General features: G+C 36.1%; 1 protein-coding gene, 1 non-coding gene and 1 pseudogene across 2 annotated transcripts in view; all 3 read right to left on the bottom strand.

Annotated features, from left to right (window-relative positions):
• The window catches only part of MAP4K5 (mitogen-activated protein kinase kinase kinase kinase 5), a 124,296-nt gene that overhangs the window by 47,100 nt on the left and 52,698 nt on the right, over window positions 1–24,498 (bottom strand). The window contains exons 3-12 of the mRNA XM_045288008.1: window positions 22,082–22,172; window positions 21,612–21,676; window positions 19,249–19,304; window positions 17,540–17,587; window positions 17,406–17,448; window positions 15,867–15,939; window positions 12,541–12,672; window positions 10,875–10,937; window positions 8,945–9,026; window positions 7,343–7,459 (exon numbers count right to left, since the gene is read on the bottom strand). Coding sequence (XP_045143943.1) covers window positions 7,343–7,459; window positions 8,945–9,026; window positions 10,875–10,937; window positions 12,541–12,672; window positions 15,867–15,939; window positions 17,406–17,448; window positions 17,540–17,587; window positions 19,249–19,304; window positions 21,612–21,676; window positions 22,082–22,172 — 770 coding nt within the window. The remainder of the gene's footprint in view (window positions 1–7,342; window positions 7,460–8,944; window positions 9,027–10,874; window positions 10,938–12,540; window positions 12,673–15,866; window positions 15,940–17,405; window positions 17,449–17,539; window positions 17,588–19,248; window positions 19,305–21,611; window positions 21,677–22,081; window positions 22,173–24,498) is intronic.
• LOC115868896 lies at window positions 8,539–8,662 on the bottom strand. The gene has a single exon (XR_004045857.1). It is a non-coding gene; the product is annotated as a small nucleolar RNA SNORA32 (small nucleolar RNA).
• On the bottom strand, window positions 11,121–11,291 carry LOC115868786 (annotated as a pseudogene).

Here is a 24,498-nt window from a genome sequence, read left to right as displayed (position 1 = left end):
TCATGAGGGAGGGGGCAGCAGGGAGGGAGGGGGAAAATGAGGAGCTGATTCCCGGGGGCTTAAGTGGAGAGCTAATGTTTTGAGAATGATGAGGGGAATGAGTGTACAAATGTGCTTTACACAATTGATATATGTACGGATTGTGATAAGAGTTGTATGAGCCCCTAATAAAACAATAAAAAAAATATCAACTCAAAAAATAAATAAAATAAAAAATAAGAGAATACCAGAAAAAAAAAGCATAATGTTCAAAGCTGATCTTTTAAAAAAAATTAAAACTAAACATTTGTTTGGTTCTAAGTGTGCTTCAGGGAATATTTTTAGTTAAGATTTAAAGAATATTCCAGGGCAATGGCTTCAGGGTTCATCCAAAATTGATGACTCCAGGAAATCTGGAGTTCATAAGAATTTGACATTCTGTTCTGCATTTCTACCTTTTGATCAGGATTCTTCTAGAGAATCTTTGATCAAAATATTAAATAATGGTATTCTGGCACTAACTACTTCTCCTGCCACAGGAAGCCACTGTCATGGAGCCAGTTAGCCACACATTCCATATTCTCTTCCCAAATCCTGACTCTCCTATTATCCTTGGGGTTGCAGACTAATAGATACGAATTGCTGTACTCTGGAGGGCCACTTGCTAGCTTTTCAGACCCCAGACTCTATACAGACAAGTTAGGAGGCAAACAGAAGCATTCAACGTTATTAGGCCAATTGACTAGGGTGTCCCACGAAACTATGACCATAGCCTCCAGACCAAGTAATCAAATCCTATGCGGTTTTTGCCTGTACACAAGAAGGCAGCATTCCAGAATGAAGCAGTGGACCAACAGGGAGGTCTGTGGTGCCAGCCCCAATCTCAACTAGGTGAAATGCCCCAGAAAAAGGCACTTCAGAGGACAGCACTGAAGCTACAGCTCAGGGAGAGGGACCCGGCTGATCAGAACACACAGGAACAAATAGATAAGGAAGGAGAGGGGAACACATCCTGGCTTACCAAGCCCCAAGGATGATATTCCTACTCAGAGCAGCCAATGCACAGAGAGGGCCATAGGGCTGACCCCATCATGAGACATGACATCCCTCACTGACCCATAATGTTATGGTCACAACATTGGAGATACAGTTCAGGAATTGTGTCTGATCTGACCCCACCACACTGGGTGAAACACTAAGGGTGTGCAACAGAGCAATAAGGGGAGCAAAGCAATGAGTCCCGGGGAATACTAAAAATAGACTTTGGGGCCAGGGCATGGCATCCCCTCAGATTCAAGGGAAAACACTCCTAAAGGTCAACAAACAGACCTGGAGCTATTTATAGACTTTTCTTTTGTTGTTTTGGTTTGTTTGGTCATTTTTGGTGATTATTGTCTCTGCACATCTATCTAGATAAGATAGGCAGGATAAACAATCTGGAGGACAAAACTATGGACCAACGGTTCCAGTGGGGAAACACAGGAGAGGGGGAGGTGGGGGAAAGGAAAGGGGGTGTCAGCAAATCCAGGGACAGAGGAAAAACAAGTGATGTAAAAAACGATGGCGAGGAGGCATAGGATGCCCGATAGGTCTTTGATCAAGGGCAATGTAGCCGAGAGGAATTACTGAAACCCAAATGAAGGCCAAACATGATAGTGGGACAAGAGGAAAGTAAAATGAAATAGAGGAAAGAACTTGGAGGCAAAGGACATTTATAGAGGTCTAAATATATTTATATATAGTGATAGGAAAATACGGTAGATCTATGTACATATGTTTAGTATTAAGGTAGCAGACAGACATTGAGCCTCTATTCAAGTACTCCCTCAACACAAGAACACTTTGTTCTAATAACCTGGCATTCTGTGATGCTCACCTTCCTGACACGATTTCTGAAGACAAAATGGGTACATAAGCAAATGGGATGAAGAAAGCTGATGGTGCCCAGCTATCAAAACATACAGCGTTTGTGTTGTTAAAGGATTGAAGATAAGCAAGCTGCCATATAACAGGGAAGCAACAAAGCCCACATGGAGGAAGCACCCAGCCTTTGTGATCATGAGGTGTCAATGGGATCAGGTATCAGGCATCAAAGACCCAGAACAAAAAACATCTTATCAATGTGAATGAGGGGGAGCATGAAATGGAGAGACCCAATGCCCATCTGGCAATTGGACATCCCCTTACAACAGGGTCACACAAGGAAGAGATGTGTCCGTCAGGGTGCAGTATAGTTCTTTAATGCTGCCCTCCCGCCCCAATATCATGACCCCAATTCTACCTTACAAATCTGGCTAGATAAGAGCACGTATACACGTACAGATTAAGAACTGGAAACACAGGGAATCCAGGACAGATAAACCCATCAGGACCAATAATGAGAGGAGTGATGATTCCAGGAGGGTAAGGAGAAGGTGGGGGAGGATGGGGGAACCGATCACAATGATCTACATATAATCCCCTCCCAGAAAGATGGACAACAGAGAAGTGGCTGAAGGGAGACATCAGTCAGTGTAAGACATGAAAACAAAATTATAAATTATCAAGGGCTCATGGAGTGAGGGTGAGGAAAAAATTAGGAAGTGATACCAAGGGCTCAAGAAGAAAATGCTTTGAAAATGATGATGGCAAGAAATGTACAAATGTACTTGACACAATGGATGCATGTATGGATTGTGATAAGAGCTGTATGAGCCCCTAATAAAATGATTTTTAAAAAAAGAAGGGAGCTCACAACTCAGAGGCTTAGACCAATCACTGTTTAGGGTAGATGAGTGGAAATCAATAGTTCTCAATTAGGTGGTACACTGGTATTTTAGGAATTTGTTGGGGAATCCTAGACATCCTGTATGTAATGTACAGGGCAGTCCTGTTCTGACAATTCAATAAATTGCCTGAGTCTTTAAAAAAAAAAAAAGATAAATTATCAAGGGTTCATGAGGGAGGCAGGATGGGGGAGGGGGGAAATGAGCTGATACCAAGGGCTCAAGTAGAAAGAAAACATTTTAAAAATGATGATGGAAATATATGTATTTGACCTAATGTGTTTGACCTAATGGATGGATGTATGGATTGTGATAAGAGTTGTAGGAGCCCCCAATAAAATGATTTTAAAAAAGAAAGGCGCAACTGCTATTTTTTCCTTCTGTTTGTTGTTATTGTAAATATAGTCATCCATTGCTTGACATCCTTTCAGGGACTGTCCCAACTGCATACCAACCCCAACACCCATATGCCTGATTGCAGTTGTCTCATAAGTTTGGTTTTTTTTTAAAGGAAAAGCAGTTCTTTATTTAAAAATTATTTGCCCTGAATGGTTTTATGGTTTTAATGTCCATAAACCCAGAGACTGAACAAGCAGTAGGACTCCAGTTTGCATCCCAATCCCTGCAGTCCCTCCTCCCTCCACCTCCTCCTAGCTTCATTCACCATTCAGTGGGGTGGTGGCTGCTGTGGCTCCTCTCCTCCTGCTGTGAATGCTGGCCATGCTGATCTTGTCTGGGATGATTACAGGCTCATGGCTCCAGGCATCAGCAGTAGCTGTACACGCACAAGATCAGGAAGTAGCTATACTGCCAGGGCTGCCACCAACAGCTGTGCTCCTGGTACCCACAACCTGCGCTAGGCCCAGTTGCTACAGCCACCTCTGGCTGATGAGAAGACTGGACTTCTGCATTCAGTGAATGTAGCTATTAGGCTTTGTCTAGCAGGCTCCCATAATAGGCTTTATAGAGATTTAACTGTAGATGGTATGGGGAATGTTTGTATATAATATGTTCACATAATGTCCAAATTGTCTTTTCATGATTGACTTATTTCACTTTGCATAGTATCCTCAAGCTTTTTCCATGTTGTTGCTTGTATCACAATTTCATATCTCCTACTGTCTGAGTAGCATTTCATTGTTTGAATTTACCACACTTTGTTTATTTTGTGCATTTTAGGGCATTCCTACCTTTTGGCTACTGGGAAGGCTGCACTGAACAATAGTAAACAAATCTCTGTTTGAATCTCTGCATTCAAGTCTTTTAGGTATTGGCTTAGATAGGAGTGGAATTGCTTAGTCATATGGTAGCCCTAGTCATGTAGTGGCTAAGTGCTCAACTGCCAACTGAAAAGTTGGTGGTTTGAACCCACCAGTCACTCCATGGTAGAAAGATGTGGCAATCTATTTCCAGAAAGATTATAGTCTTGGGAATCCTATGGGTAGCTCTACTCTGTTCTATAGGGTTGCTCTGAGTTCGAATTGACAAGCCAACAATGGGTTTGGTAGTTCTAATGTTAGTTTTCTCAAGGACTACCATACTGTTTTCCACAATGGCTACGCCATTTTACCCTTCCACCAGTAATGAATCAGATTTCCAATTTTCAAAGACCTTTGCTAACATTTATTTATTTAACCTTAGACATTCCAATGCAGTGGTTCTCAACCTTCCTAATGTCCTTTAATACAATTCCTCATGTTGTGGTGACCCCCCAACCATAAAATTATTTTTGTTCCTACTTCCTAAATGTCATTTTGCTGTTATAAATATATATAAATATTTGGTAAACAGGATATATTTTCATTGTTCTAAATTGGACATAATTAAAGCATAGTGATAAATCACAAAACAGTATGTAAGTATATATTGTGAAATATTTATTTCTAATTACAAATAAATGAAATTTTGTCTTGAAGCGTGGTGGGGCATGCGTTAACAGTCTTAATAGAACAACAGTAAACTACACTGCTACATTTTGCGACCATATGGGTAAAAAGCCAATGTCAGTGTGAAAAGGTTGTGAAAGTTTCTTTCTCACCAGATCCAGCGTATCTGCATGTGGGTGAACCTGCCTGGAGACGGATAGAGAAGCGGTGTCTTGGTTTCTACGAGCATTGGAAATATGTGTTTTCCAGTGGTATTAGACGACTCCTGTGAAAGGGTCGTTTGACCTCCAAAGGGGTCGGGTTGAGACCCACAGGTTGAGAACCACTGTCCCTAATGGGTGGGAGATGGTATCTCACGGCTGTTTTAATCTGCATCTCTAATGGCTAATGATACTGATCACTTTTTCATGTGTTTGGTGGTCCGGTTTGAAATGTCTATGTAAGCCGTTTGTTCATTTTATGACTGCATTGATAATTAATTTTTGTTGCTAAGCTGCTGAAGCTTTATAAATATTTTGGATTTTAGATCCTTGTCAGAGATGATTTCTGAAAATATTATTAGAAGAAAATGTAGGGCAACATTGTCAAGCTTAACTTTTAATAATGGATTATCTAATATAATGGCAAAAATACAAATAGCAAGAGACAAAAATAAATAAACAAGACCTCACAAGAATTTTAAAGTTTAAACTTTACCCAAAGACTGAAAGGACAAACTACCAACATGGAGCATGCTTAGGGTTTCAAAGCCCTACTATGGTCTGTAGCTAGGAGCCTGGTGGTCTACTCGTTATGTGTTGGGCTGGGATCCGCTTGGTCAGCAGTTCAAAAGTACCAGCAGCTCCTCAGGAGACAGTCTGGACTTCCTACTCCTTTAACAGTCTGGGAAACCCACAGGGAGTCACTAGGCGTCAGCACTGATGGATAGCAGCGAGCTTTTCATGGTCTGTATCTAACCCTGTTATCTCATCTCTTACCACTTCCTTGTTTTCTGCTCTGGCAAGATGGACTTTTCTTTACTTCCTCAAAATAGTATCCTTTCTTTTATCACCTCTGCGCAGGACATGTAATCCTGTTCTTTTCTACTTCCAATTCATTCTTAGATTTTTACCATAAACATCACTTCTACAACAAGGCCTCTCCTCATAATATGTCTCTACAGAAACCTACCCACCCCATCATCGAGTATATTTCCACTCAGGAGAGATCCTACAGGGCAGAAGAGAACTGTCCCTTATGGTTTCTGAGACTGGGAATTTTTAACGGGGCATGAAGCTCTGTCTTTCCCTTTTGGAGCAGCTGGTGGATTTGAACTGTTAACCTTGCAGCTAACAGCTCAGTGCTTAATCCAGTACACAACCAGGACCTCTTACATGTCTGTATCGTACTCTATATTTCCGATTCCACAGCAGTTATCACACTTGGAAATTGCTGGTGTTCCTGAGCTTCTTTGGAACTATAAACTCTTGTCAGTAGGCATAACTTCAGTCTCACTCACCATGATGTTTACTGCCCGATGAAAGGTTTTGCATTGAAAGATGGAAAATGGTGCTAACATTAAACAGAAATATAAAACTTAGAAGGTTAAGTGGATTTGTGAAGCTTAGAAAAACAGTGTGAGAAATGAAAGAAAAGATTTTTTTTAACATAATTTGTGAAGAATAATTAGAGCAAAGTACTATGTAAGTTTACTTTAAGCACTACTTACTTTTACAATCTTTACTGGTTGTATTTATCAAAATCAAATTTGAAAAGGATGGTCTAAGTAGAAAAAAATTCTATGCGTGACCGGTTTAATATTTCTAATTAAAGTTCATTAAACAGTTAGCAAAAAATTCAATGGGTACATACTATATGCCCAAACTCTAATACGTGCTAGGCAATGGGGAAACAAAGATTAGCTTTTAAAGATCTCTAATGACTATTTCTACAAGTGTGTATATAGAAATGACAGTGCATTAACTAAGAGAGAAGGGGCTAGGGTCAGTTTGCCTGGATCCAGACTCTGTTTCTACCACTTAATAGCTATGTGCTTTTGGGCAAATTGCTCTCTCTACTGCCAACAAATTCTTCATGACAATCAACTTCACTTAGTGCGTGTGCTGCTTTTAAAACACTGAACAGGCTTTGAGTCTTTTCTTTGAAGGAAAGCAAAGCTAACTGACTACATGCACCTTGTTCCAACTTAACCTACAAATTCTTAAAAACATTGTTAGGAATGGATCTCCTTTGTATCCCAGGGGCTCTTGGTAATAACTATCTCACAGAACTGTTTTGAGTATTAGATAAATTAATAGGAACATTTGATTTAATGCTTGGCATACAAAGGATATTCACTGTTAGCGATTATTATGGAACCAGTTGAATTTAAAACTAAAGAGCATGAAGTAGAAAATAATATTCAATAAGTAATAATATGTAAACTTTAGCTCTATACTCTTGCTAGAACTGAAAGTACAAATAATAGGGAAATAAAAGAAGAATTTGCAAAAGAATCTTTAGGCAAACTAAAGATTTAGAGAGAGAGAGTTGTGAGAAGTATTAATTTAAGTTCTGTTAAGAAAAGCATTCACTAGTACTGGTATGTACGGTTAGGTGTACTTTACACTGCTCATCTTTGTAGCTGTCTTTTTTATCCAGCTTGAATTGAAAAACAAGCTCGAGGGCCATAATGAATACTTGTTTTGAAGCTGTCTGTAAACAGCTCCTTACCTCAAAGTCATCGTCGTCTCCTTCGGTGTAATGTGCATGGTTGTCTGGGTTGTTCACTTTGTCCAACAGTTCAACTGCGAGGGCCCGAGACAGACCAGGCTGCCCAACAAAAGTATGCTATATAAAAACAAAACGCAATTTTGTGAATAAATCTTTACCTCTAAGACATATGTTATTTGTGCTTTTAAATTTAAGACATGCATATGAGACCCTACTAGTACACATAAATTTTAAAATATTATTAGTAAAAATATTAACAGGGAATCTAGAATTAATATATTTTATAAATGAAACCTTTTGTGCTGTAAATTTCTAACAAATAATTCTTCTACATAGTTCTTTAATATGTTTTATAAGTAAAAATTTAACCATCGCTATACCAATGGTATTTATTACCCATGTCTAGTATACTGATATGGAAAAAAAATCACAGAGCAGCCCAATTTCACAATAGGAAAAAAATACTTATCATGTAAAATTGCATTAATAAATATATGTATCTATTTAAACATTAACCATTGAATTTTTCTCATATAAAAAAATTTTTTAAACACAAATAGGAGAGGGAGGGGAAAAACGAGGACCTAATGCCGGGGGCTTAAGTGGAGAGGAAATGTTTCGAGAATGATGAGGGCAATGAATGTACAAATGAGCTTTACACAATTGATGTATGTAAGCATTGTGATAAGAGTTGTATGAGCCACTAATAAAATGATTAAAAAAACAACACACAAACAAGCAGAGCCCTGGTGTAGTGGTTGCAGGTTGGTTACACGTTGCACCTTGTTAACCACAAAGTCAGCGGTTTGAAACCACCAGCTGCTCCACGGGAGAAAGATGAGCCTTTCTACTGCCATAAAGAGTTACAGTCTCAGAAACCCACAGAGGCAGTTCTTTCGGGGTGCTGAGTTGGAATTGACTTGATGGCAGTGAGTTTGTTTTTCGTATTCTGTAAATTTACACTGGAACCCAAGAAAGCAATTAATTTTAGATGACAACAACATTCTTAAGAACTTTCACTAAGGTGTTGGCATGCTAGGAACTATGGGCAAGATCTGGCGCATTTTTCCCTTAGCACAACAATGATACACATTGATATCACTGAGTATAGATGTTAAGCTTACAGTAAACAGTGTGTGACTTTGATTACTATTGGTACTGACTTCAACAATGGAAATGAAACAAGTAAGAGTATAAAATGTTCCGAATCGGCTTAATGCTAGCAAGGTAGCAAAGATAAAACCTAGTGGGAAGTTTTTGTTGTTTGGTCAAATCCACAGCCAATCAGAAACTATATTCTAAAAGCCCTGCTAATGTTCATTTGCAAATAAGGCTTTATAACAACACAGACATATTAATTCATACATACTATCTACAGCTGTTTTTCCACACTACAATCACAGAGAACAGGGCAGCTGCAATGGAAACCATATGGCTCATGAAGCCTAAAATATTTACTATCTAACTCTTCAGAGTTTGTTAACTCCTCTTCTAAAAGGCCTTTAGCGTCTTTATACTTAAAATCCTAAATACTGTTGTTGCAATGACAGATTCATTGTTATCTGACTACAGAAAATTCCTCCTAAGATTTCAATGACTTACAGTCAGAAGTCTTTCAGCAGTTGGTCTTTTCTTGGGGTTTTTGGTTAGTGCTATTTTGACAAAATTATGGAATGTTGATGACCTTTAAATAAAAAGAGACATGTATAAATTATTTAATATTAATTTTAAAATTTGTTAATTTTGGATTTACTAATTAAAATGAACTTACAAGCATTTAGAAACTCTGAAATACATGTGTCTCCCCACCCTCCTCTAGCCTCTAAGCCCTATACAAGTCCCAAAAGTAAACCTACAGCATAATATATTACTTGAAAACATCTGTCAGTTTTATTTCCAAAGTAAAATGTAATTAGGTTACAGAATATTAATATAAAACCTCTAAAACTACTTTAAAAATAGAAGTAGGCAGTTGGTGTCATACGGTTTAAAATCCTGTGCTCTGGCTACTACTGCTTACGAATCAGAATGACCGTTTTTCATTTCCTAATTTATAAAACATGTAAGTGTTCTTGCTATACTGTAAGAGTTCGATGGGTAGTGTAAGAGACTATATAGTATTCGGATCCTAAAAAGATCACTTAATTATTTTAAGGAGGAGACAAAGAAGAGAGCAATTTGAGAAATCAGAAGGACTTTTTAGGCACTTGAATCCACAAGGCAGAAAAAGGAAGACAAAAACATAATGAATTATGTTTGATTACTAATTAATGGCCAAAGGGTTATTTCCACCATTGCCAAAATTCCACTGCAGGAGGGACTGGGCAGGTCCAAAGTTATGGAAAAATCCGAGTGGTTAGCAATAACAGCAGCTGCCCAGTTCTCTGCAGAGAAATCAAATCACTGCACTGCTTTTGGTGGTTCACTTGCATTGAGTCAGATGGTGTGTGAGTCTTACAAAGGTTATCTAATGGTGATGACTACATTGGAATCCAACTGTGAATGTACTGCTTATAGCTGACAGCCACTCATCCCTTAATGCTTAATCATTAATGCCATAAAGTCTTCCAATTTCACATGTCTGAGAATTCTGGGTAGAAACAGAAAGAAACCATCATTGATACAAAAGAACAGAGCTAATGGAAGCACACACATTTCTCTACTTCCACAGCGTGATTTGCCTTTCACTCAATGCATCATTCTCAGAACAGCCTCACTCCTAAAGAATACTCTGCACAGGCTGGCTGACAAAGCTTAACGCAGGGACTTACAACTGTTAGGGGAGGACCTCTAAGAATCTGAAATGAGCTAGAGCCAATTTCAGGAAAAATCTATGTGCACACAGAATTCAGGAGGCTCACCAAGATATTTGATTTAATCTAGATCAAGAATTTCTAGATGTAGAAACTTGGGCATTTTTATTGACAGTTTCTTTTATTAAACATATAAAGAAGATATTACCATAAAAGTAATTTTTGAAATTTCTATCAAACAAATGAAGGTATCATTATGGACTATCGGGATGGTCAAAGTTTTATTTTGTATGAAGAAGATATGGGAATGAAAATAAGTAATAAAACTTTTTAAGAGTATTATAAAAGGGTGAAAAAAAACAACCACCAAGATTGAATTTGAGTGTCACAGATTATCTGGAAAACCTCCTCCTATCACCTCTTAACCTTTAACCAAGAGTGAAGGAACACAGGACAAAACTAGATAAATCTCCCAAATGCATCAATTTCTTGATTATCTATGAGTATTTCAAATCCTTTCCTCACCATATGTCTCACTCAAGCTATCAAAAAGCTAAGCAATTGATTCTGAGTTGTAGGAAGCAGCAGGGGATTAGAAAGAACAGTGGACCAGATAATAAACCTAGACCTGTGCCACAGCTCTGCAAGTAAATTATTACCCAAGTAACTCAGAGAAAACCAATGGCTCTACACTTTCAGCACCCATTAAAAAAAGGGAACTGAACCCATGTTCCTTCCAACTGTCAACAAGGCACAAAGCTGTGTACTCTTTAACTCACCATTTTGTTTTGTCCTTTAGTTTTGGAGGCTGAAAATTACTTTTTGACATTAAGAAGAGGGCCCTAAAATAAAAATTTCAGTTCAGAAAGAGCAATACTAGAATACTCACATTACATCTAGTAACCAGAATGAATACTCTGTAATGAATATATATAAGATTACTACATATATAGGCACAGATGAAAACTACTATGGAATATGGAAACTAAGTTTTTAAAAATTTTAGACAATTCATGGAAAATTGCTCCTGGTAGAAAAATTTTTACATTCCAAGCAAGTTTTTTATTTGCTGTTACATATATAACGAGTATTATATCTTAAGCACATGACTATATATTTGGTAACAGCCTGAACTAAAGATTGGTCTCTACTATTATTTTCTACACTTGATCTTAGCCAAAAGGCCGAGAAGCAATACTATTATTTTCTGTGTAGAAGCACATTCTATCCATTTTAGACAATAATTTTCCATATTTCCATTTCTCTTTTGTATTATGTAAATTATATAGAAGTCTACCTGAAAAAGGCTTTTTTCCTTTATGATTTTTTTCATGATGAATTTCTCCATAAATTTACCTCTGACTCATTATCATGAAGTATATATATGAAGAATAAAAATTTTAAGGAAGTTCTAAAATGTCCTATTTCAATTTTTCCTATAAATGGACTCTAATTACTTCAAACTTAGATTTTGGTTTTAAGTTATTAAATGATTTAATAGTTATTAAAAATATAAAAAGACTTATACTCCCACCACCATAAGTGATTATTTAAATAACTTGTGCTTAACAATTCCTTTATCTTTCCTCTCATTATACTAAAATGAATAAACAAGATTTTTTCCCCTAGATTATTTCCCAAAGAAAATTCCTAAAGAAAATAGAGGAATCTCTGAAACATTTGCAAGCCCATATATAAGAAATAAACTTCCTAACAGTCGGTACTTAAAACTGTAATCTAGCTAAGTATCTTGTAACTTTTACGTCTTTAGCTGTTTATGAGGGCTAAGGTTTTCTATAGCTTTTTCGTAGCTACACTTGCTCATAGACAATCTTTTACTTCTTTGTTAGGGAGTAGGTAAATTAAATGAGACTTCAAAACACTCATGAAAAATTTCTCTTCTTTCAATTCCATTTTTCTATAGTTTTGAAGGCTCATATTAATCCTTTGTCTAAGAAATGTAAGGAGAATCTTTCCCATTCTGATCATTTTCTTTGAAAATTTATACTGGTTTAAATTTTAGCCTAAATAATATTATCCTTCAAAGTATTAAAATATCTTGTAAAGACTACCTCAGGGGGAAAAATGAGGAGCTGGTACCAGGGCTCAAGTAGAAAGAAAATGTTTTGAAAATGATGGTGGCAACATATGTACAAATGTGCTCAACAAAGTGGATGTATGTATGGATTGTGATATGAGCTGTAAGAGCCCCCAATAAAAAGATTTTTTAAAAAGCCAACATGGAAAATTTCTAACATTGTATAGTCTACCGGGTATAAAAATGGTTCACTGTAAAAAACAAAAGCAAACTACCCCTAAGTTCCTTACACAGGTCTATATTACGTGGACACTGACAAATGGGCTTAGAATGCCAGAAGTGTTTGTTATTTAACATTCACCCACAGATTTTGCGATTAATTGCGTAACTATAAACCCTGAGAACACCTCATTGGATGCAGATCAAACATAGGCGGCTGAAGTTCTCCCAGTTCAATTGCTGTTATGCCCACAGCCCAGATGTCACAGAGTTGGTTGTAGCCTCCATTCTTTTCCACTGCTGCAACTTCAGGGGCCATCCTAGAGGGAATCAATGAACAGAATGTTTTTAATTGTAAAAGGATATGAAATCCAGTACTTCTTATTATCATCACTACACTTAGAGTTGTGCAAGAGAAATTATAAGAGCTGAAACCGATACTAATCAGTAAAATATTTCAAGAAAAATCTTCAAGTTGTGTATTTAAAGGAGTACATGGTGCTCTCATACAATGGGAGAAATGGATCAAGATAATATTTGTCGGGAAAACTCTCAAGTGTATTACAGTGGATGGGGCTAATCAACCCTAAGTAATCTTCCAGGAATGGGGAGCGTAGTACTGACAGAGACTAAGGGTATAGGAATAAATGAAAATTATCACCATGGAGAAAGCTAATTCAAGTTTGACGGAAAAAAGAAACAGAGCTAGACCCCAGGGAAAACAAATGGGTGCCATTTCCCCTGCCTATTGGAATCAGTTGGCAGCAGCTAACTGGAGTGCACGTTCCGTATGGTTGTGCTTCCTGGCACAGTGGGATGGAGAGCTATGATCAATAAATCTGCTCCTGGTACAGGAAGGCGAGTTAATGTGTGCCACTCTTACTTCTGGGCAGAACTTAACATAAACATAGGAAAAGGGCATTCTAGGGAGCTGATGAACACAACCAACCAGTATTATTTCTACCAGATATAGTCAGAGCACAAAAAAATTAGACAGTTTTAACTAAAGAAGAGTGTTCACCAGGTGGATAGATCGCAGGGGGAAATAGACCTGAGATGAAGGAACTTTTGTAAGCAATCAAACGCACCTTATGTTTTTTTTGAACATTTATTTAATATTTTTGGGGTTTTTCCACTCATTATCAAAAGTAATATTTGACTGAAGAGAATTTGGAGTATTAAAATGCTGGAAGAAAATAATTCAAACATAGTCCAAACCAGAAATGTACTGTTTCATACATTTTCATCCATAATTTTTATTTAAACACATATACATATATTATTTATAAAATGCTATTCACATGCCAAGTTTTTATCTTGCTTTTTAAAATACTATATATCATGAGCCTTCCCCTCGACCAATTAATCATCATATGATCTAATAGAGGCATTATTTTAGTTAATAAAAATGATTTCATTAATTTTTGTTTTATGTTCATTCATATACTCGATTTTATTGCTAATTATGACAAAGCTTTAATATTTCATGCTGCATGACGCTCTAATAAAGTTACAAGTAAAATTATTGTGACTAGAGAATGTAAATATTCCTTACAGATTTTGAAATACTGCTGTCAAATTATTCTTCAAATTTTGTACCAATCTCTATTTTCACTATCAAATATTCAGTAACATTACCCGTGACACTGAATATCTTCTCATTTGTTAAAATTTAAATTCCATTGTATATTTTGTTTGCATTTTATCATTAAGGATAAACATTTCTCATATTTTGACATAGTATTATCTTACATGTATGTATCATCTTACAATTGTTTTAAATACTTCCTGGTTTGATAACTTTTTTTAATGTTGTTGATATCCAGTTGAGCTGATAGACACCTAAGTTTTAAATTTTCAATTAGTTACATTTATGTTTTTCCTTTTAAGGCTTTATGCTTTTATTCCAAGAAAGGTTTTTTTCAACTATAAAAAGACAGTCATTGCTTTTAGTCCCATTTTTATATTTAATGTTTTAATTCATTTATAATTTATTTTGGTATTGGGTTTGAAGTATGGAGCTACTTTAAATTTATTTTCAAACCAAACACAGATACTGTTTATTAAAGAATTTAACCTGTCATGTAGTCTTTATGGGTCATCTTTTATGACATTTACTAAAATGTTTTACATGTTAAGGTTTCTTACTAAGATTTCTATTGTATTTCAATGATCTGTATGTATAACAAAACAAAAGTACTGTCTGAGAAAGGTTATTTTAAGTAACTGGTCTCTCACTCCCACCAAATGACCTTTCCCTGCATAGGCTTGGTAAGAAGGTGGGCAAGATACTGATAAGACAGGTGAATCTTCATCCAATCCAGGGTTCCCTAGAGTAGCATCCTGCTGTGTATAAAATGAGCCCTCTAAGCAGCATGGGGAGAGATCTCATTACCAGCAAGAGCCAGGAGTAGAAGGTGCCTCTGGGCTTGAGATTCCTGCACAATGAACCTCCTGGATCCAGATAACAGCTATACCATCAGAAGAGTGGCAACAGAACCAAGAGCCAGAGCGTGCAACAGAGTGGTGAACTACCCAACCCACAGAGCAAGGAAAGTTGAGTACTTTTGTGCAGGGGACGAGCTTGTTGAGTGGGGTGCTTCAGGGCACTTAATTGGGGGAGCTGGACTTGCTCACTCATGGAAGGAGAGCTGAATGCCTTCGGGCTGAGGCTTACTGGAGGTGGAGTGCCGCTGGGCATTTAATTCAGGGAGCTGGGTTTGATGATCCACAGTTACAACAGAATGCTTTCAGGTTAAGGCTTATAGCAGAGTGGTATGCCCTTTGGGTATTTATTAGCAGACTTGACAGAACTTTGTAACATGTCTTGATAATGTAACATGTCTAAATAACTCAACCCTGAGCATTTCTCGCTGGCATTACTGGCTAACTTCCTTATTAAACCCTTGACTCGTGAATTTTTTCTGTAATTTTGGTGTAGCCGTTGCAATGGACTTTAGAACCCAGGGGAGGAAGGGAAGGGGTGTTGAGAGAGAGAGGGGAAACTTGCTCTGGGGGAGAAACAAGTGGCAGCAGTAGGCTTCTGCAAGTTATTACCACCTTGGAAACCCTATGGGACCGTTCTACTATGCCCTACCGTGTTATTATATGTCAGAATGGCCTCAACAGTAATAGGTTTAGTGCAAACTAATGGTAGATTACATTAAGAGTTTTAAAAAGTGGGAAATGAAATTGAAGATTAAAACAGAAGCAAAAAAAAAATAGAAGAAAATTATAAAAAGCAATGAGGGTTTTTTTGGGTAAATTAATATACTTTATGAGTCCTCCTAAAATAAGAATCTAGAGCAGTAGAAATTATTAGTGGTTTAACATAGGGAAAGCTGAACAATGAAAATGCGTATCCAAGGTCCCTTGTGTAGTCAGAACCCTGAGAAAAAAAAGGACCAAGCAAGTAATATGGGGCTGAGTATTACTTGTATTACCAAGTACCAAAGTTCATCACTATGAGGGAAGACATGATATTGCACTAAATTCAGTAATAGTAAAATCTTACCAGTAAGGGGTACCAATGAAAGATTTTCTCTTTGCAATGGTTGCTGTTATTTTTGCAGCCACACCAAAGTCAGCTGGTAGGGAGAAAATGAAACAGAAAAATGTCTATTTTGTCAATAAACGAGCCAACATTTCTTACTATCTCCCCGAGTCATGCCATTATTGGTAATTCAGACATTAATGTTAGAAAAGGAATGAGAATGTACTTTATTAAGAATAAAATTTAAATATTTTTATTACAAGCATAGTTAAGAATTTGAGGGCAAAAAAAGCAAGAAACAAGACATCTGGGTAAAACATCCATGCAGTTCCTAACATCCCAACCCAGGTTAGCATTTTATGCTATATAAAGCCTTTCCACCCCCTATGTATAATTTTATTTTGGTTATCAAGCAAGATCATAAAATAATTAAATACATTTTAATTATCGTCTAACACACCAGATGAGTTCATGTTATTAGTATTAATTCAGATGACTAAATATTAGTCCCTAATGAATTTATCACAGTTTAATATAATAGTTTTCCTATTGATAGGACTATGCTTATATTTTATTTCCTGTTATAAATTATTATAGTTTATCTTTATTCTATCCCTGTGAACATAGATTTTTTTCATCGTTAAGATTAATTCCCTTCGGCGAACTAGCTCAGAAGCAACAAAGTCCACATGGAAGAAGCACACCAGCATGTGTGACCACGAGCTGTTGAAGGGATCAGGTATCAAGCATCAAAGAACAAAAAATCATATCGTTGTAAAGGTGGGTGAGTGCAGAGTAGAGACTCAAAATCCCATTGGTAGGCAACTGAACACCTCCTTACTGAGAGGCTGTGGGGAGGAGACGGGCCAATCAGGGTGCAGGGTAGCAACGATGAAACATGTAACTTTCCTCTAGTTCTTAAATGCTTCCTCCCCCCCACTATCATGATCCCAATTCTACCTTACAAATCTGGCTAGACCAGAGGATGTGCATTGGTACAGATAGGAACTGGAAACACAGGGAATCCAGGATAGATGACTCCTTCAGGACCAGTGGTGAGAGGGGCAATGCCTGGAGGATGGAGGGAATGTGTGGTGGAAAGGGGGAACCGATTACAAGATTCTAAGTACTGCTTCCTCCCTGGGGGATGGACAGCAGAGAAGAGGGCAGAGGGAGACATTGGACAGTGTAACTTATGACAAAACTATAATAATTTATGAATTATGAAGGGTTCACGAGGGAGGGGGAAGTGGAGGGAGGGGGGAAATGAACAACTGGTATTAAGGGCTAAAGTAGAAGGCAAATGTTTTGAGGATGATGAGGGAAACAAATGTACAAATGTACATATGTGCTTGACACAATGGATGGATGTATGGATTGTGATAAGAATTGTACGAGCCCCCAATAAAATAATTTTTAAAAAAAGGTTAATTCCCTTAAGTGAATCCCATGAAAATGAGTCAAAGATACACATTCTTGTGCCTCTTGATATGAATATAATTTCTGTCATTTTTAATTTTAATAAAACTCTTAAAACATTTTAGCAATGAGACAACATACCTAATTTTACATCACCATGGTCTGTCAATAAAATATTCGCACCCTAAAAGAAAAAGAAAAACAATTGTCACTTAGCATTATAAAATTCCTTCAAATAAACTTTAAAATAAATCAAACATGTTAAATGAACTTACTTTTATATCTCTATGCATTTTGCCTTTAGTATGTAAATAGGCAAGACCCTAAAGTTAAAAAAAAAAAAGCATTAACAAACTGCAATGATTATTAGAGACTTAGAGGGGCAAAGAACTTTTATTATTTTTATTTTTTAATAGCTTTATTGATGAATAAATGACATGCAATAAAACCACATCTACTTAAAATACACTTTTTAATAAGTTTGACTTTTGTATAAACAAAGTTTGGCTTTTGGATTGTGAAAAACACAATCGTGATAATGAACATCAACCTCAAGAGTTTTTTCATGACCTTTTAAAATGCTTCCTTTCTCTCTTCACTCCTGCCCCCAGCAAACACTGACCCACTTTTCTGTATTTATGGATCAGTTTGCACTTTCTAGAATTTTATGTAGACAGATCCCTGATCTGTCAGATGTTATCAATTTGATCCCATACAGATAAATCTTAAGGCAAAAATGCTCAAGGCAACATTCTTAACGAGTTAAGCTAAACTATTGTGGTTCTGCTTTGCCCTTACTGCACAGGATAATTTGGTTGTAAGAAGACTTAAGGGGATATTTTGGGTTTAAAGTTGATATCTCAGGTCCTAGTTTCACTGGGGCTTTCATCTAGTCTCCATGGTTCCAGCAAATCTAGAGTCCAAGAGATTTGGAAATTGTTACTAATTTCTTCTTTCTTTAAAAAACAAACAAACTCCTCGCTTAATCAGAATTCCACGACAGAGTCTTTGATCAGCATGTTCTCTAGTGGAAGCAGGCACCATCCAGTTCTTCTGGTCTCCTGGCAGAGAAGGCAGTTGATTCTGGAGGCAATTACCAAAACATTCCTGATCTTCCTCCTTCTGTAGTTCCAGGTGAAAAAATGCCAACTGTGCTTAAATGGCTGCTGGTAACCTTTCAAACCCCCAGAAGTACTCACTGAACTAGAAGGTAGAACAGAAGCACTAAACATACTATTATTAGGTCCAAACCCATTTTAACACAAATAACATGCATGTTCTAAAACGGAGGGCAGTAGTCCTAATAAGTTTGGGAACTCATTCAGAAAAATAAATGTTTACAGAAAAATATAAGGCTAATAATAGAAAAATCATTTCTTGTGAACAGACCAACAAATAAACTGGGTGAAATGCTGCACACTCCACAGCTACATGCTGTGGAAGATCTGTAATAATTTTATCATCATATGTCCCCAGTTAAGAAACCTGCTTAATAGTTTTTCAAACTTATAAAGAGGGATTCTCCTGTCAATGACACTTATTAATATCATATATGACTAGGGTTTCTGATTACATTTTGAATAACTTTTGTGCTGATTTATCCTCACTTCTTCAGCACAAGGTTCCTTTTGCTTCTATGAAGATTTAAGTTCATGAAACTTGACGGGAAAAGCTTGGACAACTTGTTCTAATTCAGAAGTCCAGTGATTCACTCATGACAACCAACTCACACCCCTAGTTTTCCTTAGTTTTGTAACAATTAAAGGTCAAGTGCTACAAAATAGAATATCACACAGCACTATTGTATATCTCAGCGTCCGTTCAAATAAATTCTGTTTACTCATTCACAATATAAACAGTTTTATAGAATTATAAAAGGCTAATAGAAAAGCTAGTTGGTATACCCTTTTTCTTGTGGACAGATCATCATTAATTTTTTTCAATTGTGAGATGAAAAATGTTAATATAAAAGCAAATGCAATACCTGTAAAGTTTCTCTGCAAACATAAGCTATTTGCAATTCTGATAATGGTCCAGTGACTAGAAAGAAAGAAAAATAAGAGCTGGTCACTGAATTATATTTGATTATGACAGAAGAGAAAGTCTTCTTTAGAAATGAAAGACTATTCAGAAATTTCTGTGTTTGTCTTTGAGCATATATTTGGACTTTACTTATGACCACAAGCATGTATTGCTTTTGTAAACAAGAAACAATAACTAAGAAAAAGCTGTGAGCTTTTAAACGCCCTTTAGAAAGCATGGATGTACTCTGTAACATCTCTGGTCGTGAAAATACTAGGGACTCATTATGTAAAAAGCATAGTACTAAAGCATCACCGAAGGTTCTAAAGGCAGCAACAGAAATGATCTTTTTTCAACAATTTATCAAACACCAGACACAAATTACATAAACACCTACAATTAACTATAATTCTACAGAGAACCATAAGGAGATTTACTACTAAAATATACTAAAAAGCAATATATATATATCGATATATTTTAAGGTAAAAAAAATTTTTTTAAGTATAATTCTTTACCATTCCTATTAAAACATAGCAGCTTAATCCAGTACCTTACTAAAAATTTAAAAGGAAGGCAGGTCACTTTTGGAAACTAGCTCTTCTCCAATTATAAACTATGAGATTCTTTTTTTGCAAGCAGTCACCCAAAAGCTTAGGAAATAGATCTTCTAATATCATGTCTGAATATTTGAAATCTGGGGTGGCATTTGCTAACAGTGAAACCATATCAGGACAAGTAATTAGAAAAATAATTTTGATGACTGGCTCTATCTACTCAGAAACATAAATTATTCTTAGTAACTTGATGGATTAAAAGGGAAGCCACATTTTACTATCAATTAATATATTAGGATAGATGTTCCTGACTCCTATTTAGTATCTAGAATATTATTTACAAATATGTAAATATTATATTAGATGTAATTAAATAATTATCAGGTTTTTGGAATGAAAATAGAAATTTCATGAAAAAATAAAATTAGTATCTCAAACACTGCTTTAAATTAAAAATGAAAAGTAGTAAAAAATGCCAGCTACACAGTTTGACTTTTCACCCCCCCGTACTCTTAATAACTCTCATTTTATGAGTATGAATAGATAAAAATTATAGCCATTAAATAAAAATTCTTGTTTTCTTTCAAGCAGGGATGAAGATCTTCAATTTTGAAGACCCACTCTAAGCTCAACAGGGACTTCTAGTGGTATAAGTTACACACAGTTGCTAACCTCAACGTCAGTGGTTCAAACCCAATGGCTGATGTGTGAAAGAAAGATGAGGTTATTTGTTCCTGTAAATAATTAAAGTCTCTGAATCACATGAGTTGGAAATGTGTTGATGTCGGTGGGTTTGATATTTTGGTGTATCACATAACATTTTCCTTCATTGGGAAATTCTAGTCTGATATATCAAAAAATGAAAGATTACTAAACAAGGGAGTCAAACTTTTTTTTTAAATGGAATCAATTCTTGTTTTTGAAAAAGCTTAAGAGGGTCTAAATCTTAATATTTTGTATACTTAGTAAAATTTATGTGGTGTTATACATGATTTCAAATAGTTAATAAGCCGGAGCTTAAGTATCAATCAAGACTTGTTATATGTTATTTGTTGTGAGATAATTAGATAATTATGGTATTAATATATTTCATTCTAATTAAAACATTTGTAAACATCATAGCTGAAACTTGTAAGTCTTCTAATATGAAATTTCAGCATAGAAAATATATAAAATTATTTCTTATAATTTTTGTAATAAAATATATAATCCATAGTTGCAATTACACAATTCAAACTATTATGCAACTATGCAATTAAAAGATAAATAAATCATGCCAAAAATTTAAATCTCTATGAAGTCTTAGTCTTAATATTACTAATAACTAGAAGTAAATTAAATATTAAGCTAATGTACTAAATGTTAATATGTAAGCATTTAATATTAAACATGTTATTAAGAAAGAAATATTCCCTTTATATGAGCCACCCTCCACATTTCAAATTTAAATAAAAGGAAACTTAGACCAAACAACTTATATATAAAACATTATAACTTGTATATAAGAATGACCTGAATAAAACAATTTGAATTACACATGTACTCATAGTTTTCTCAGCTTAGGCCCAAGCAAATTTAATTAATAGTAATTATCAACACAAAAGAAAATTTAAGTTTCCTCTACACAATATTCAGAATATCAGTGCACAGAATGTAAAACAGTAGTTTTATGGAGTTCAGGCTAATATTTCTGGTTAGCTAAAAATGTCCAACAACCATCTCTTACAATCAAAGTGAGTTTTAAAATATGAAGGCAGGCTTACAGTACCATGGTAAATATCCTGAAGTGATCCACCACCACAGTACTCCATACAAATCCACAGTTTCTCCCGACTACGATGCAAGAAATAGAAAATTATCTCAGCTAGTCAGTCTCATTCATCAGAATACTTTGAAGATTCACTCTTCAGCACAAGAAGCTTCAGTATGAGTTGCAGGGTGCAACAGGAAATTGTTCTGGCAGTCACTCCTCAAATTACAGAAGCATATTAATTTCAGCTTTGTGCTCATCACAAAAGGATTAGAATATGAGCAGAATTTTCTAAGTTAAAACATTTGCCTGAAATCATTTATAAAATTTCACTAAAGTTGCTCAGATAAGGTAAGATTGTATAAATACCAAAACACCATAGAAATTTTAGAACTTTGGGCAGCCTAATTTTAAAAACTTACATTCATGAACACACTGTGCTGAGAATGTAAAATACAAAGAAAAAACAGTGTTTCTGTTGTTTTTACCTGAGATAGCTCCCAAAGTAGGCAACAATATTGCAATGTTTACATTCTTTGACCATAAATATTTCTTGCTGGATCAGAGAAAAATCATCTCCTGAAAAACAAAATGATAATTTGGACACTATGTTACTCAATTTATCTACACTGAAGGAAAGGAAGCTTCATAGTAAATAATAGCTAGACATGAGGTATAAGTCATTTCCAAACTACGCACACCTTCTGTAAAGCAACAACACAAAACAACCAAAGCTACTCACATAGTGTCAATGCCAACTCACAGTGACCCTGCACAAGGGAGCAGACTTTTATGTTTCTTAGATTAGAAATCTTTACAGGAGCACACAGCCTCACCTTTCTTCCGTGGTGAGAATGAACCACCAACCTTGAAGCTATAAGTCTAACACATAGCTCACTATGAAACCATGGCTCCTTAGGAAAGCCAGAAGCCTTAAATACATAAAACATCTTTGAAACCACAATTTCACTTTTTATTGAAGGCATGAAGAGACAGGTGTTCACTACAGTGTGGGTGAGGCATACGGAGGGTGAAATAAAATGTGCCACAGTCATAATCTACAATGTAGGTTAAAGTGCATATTGACTTAGAAATAAGTTCGTGATATACTATGTGAAGAATGGGGATTTTACCTACTTATTTATTACCTATTTTTTATGAGGGAGCTCCAATTAGTGGAAAGCTATAGAAAAATACACTTGTCTTAGCCCCTTGTTAGGATGCCTTTAAAATAAAAGTGCACTAAAAATAGTGTTAATGTGAACATTAAATAATTTAAAAGAGCTGATCTTTGCAACAGTCTTTAAGTAAATCTTTAATGAAGACTTTATAGATTGAATCATATATATATAAACATATAGATATGAACACTTCAAAAAGTTTGTGGAAACATTCCATTATATTTATTTTCCCACAAATTTTTGAAGTCCCCTTGTGTATGTATGTACATAAGATGATCTTGTGTTTCCAATTTAGGCAGAAGCAGTGAGTACTTTCTGAAAGTTACTATAGTGATTACTTGTTGATATGTCTCTTCTGACCACAGTCTTTGTTACATGCACCAAAAGACAGAATGAGACCATACAGATTGGGTATGTATATTTCTTCTTTTGCTGACAAGTCTGGGTAATAGAAGCATCTTCCCATGAAGATGTTGATAGTATTGTATGATTCAGTTGTGACTGTTAACAGTGTTAATTAATTGTGAATGTAGGGGGAGTGGGGAGGGAGGGGGGAAATGAGGAGCTGATATTAAGGGCTCAAGTAGAAAGCAAATGTTTTGAGAATGATGATGGTAACAAATGTACAAATGTGCTTGACACAATGGATTGTGATAAGAATTGTACGAGCCCCCAATAAAATGATTTTTTTTAAAAAAATGTGAATGTAAAAACCTGGAAATCTAGCATGGGGATTTGTCAATTTTGCCATCCCAGCATGTATACAAATAAGCCCTCTCAGAAGCCGGAATGGTGATTCTCACTACCATCAGAAAAAGAAAAACCTCCTGGCTGCCCCACATTTGACCAAAAAAAAGAGAACCTCACTGACCCATAGCCCTAGAGGGGACAACACTGGAGAGAGTGTGGGAATTGTGCCCGATCTGACCCCACCACACAGAGGCAAAACACTAAGGGTGTGCAACAGAATAGCAAGGAGAGCACAGCAAGGAAGTCCAGAGGGAGTACCAAAAATAGACTTTGGGGCCAGGGCGTGGCACCCCATCTGACTTGACTGGAAAACACTCCCAGAGGTCAACAAATAGACCTTGAACTATTAACAGACTTTTCTTTTTTTGTCATTGCTTTGTTGTTGTTGTTTTGTTTTCTTTTTTCACTTTGTCTTGCTCTGTCTTATTTTTTGTGCATATTATTATCTCTGCAGGTCTATCTAGATAAGATAGGCTGGGTAAACAATCTGGAGGAGAAAACAACAAGACCGATGGTTCCAGGAGGACATGAGAGAGGGGGAGGTGGGGGAAAGGAAGTGGTGTTAACAAACCCAGGGACAAGAGAACAACAAGTGATCCAAAATCAGTGGCAAGGAGGTGTAAGAGGCCTGGTAGGGCGTGATCAAGGGCAATGTAACTGAGAGGAATTACTGAAACCCAAATGAAAGCTGAGCATTATAGTGGAACAAGAGGAAAGTCAAAGAAAATAAAGAGGAAAGAACTAGGAGGCAAAGGGCATTTATAGTGGTCTAAATACAGGCATGTACATATGTAAATATATTTATATATGACGATGGGGAAACAGATCTATGTGCATATATTTATAGGCTTAGTATTAAGGTAGCAGATGGACATTGGGCCTCCACTCAAGTACTCCCTTAATGCAAGAACACTTTGTTCTATTAAACTGGCATTCCATGATGCTTACCTTCCGGACACATCGCTGAAGACAAA

The sequence above is a fragment of the Echinops telfairi genome, unplaced genomic scaffold, assembly GCF_000313985.2.
Source record: "Echinops telfairi isolate 266 unplaced genomic scaffold, ASM31398v2 ScPeMD7_18;HRSCAF=68, whole genome shotgun sequence".
Lineage (NCBI taxonomy): Eukaryota > Metazoa > Chordata > Mammalia > Afrosoricida > Tenrecidae > Echinops > Echinops telfairi.
Note: the sequence above shows the minus strand (reverse complement) of the source record. Positions and strands in the feature narration are given on the sequence as shown.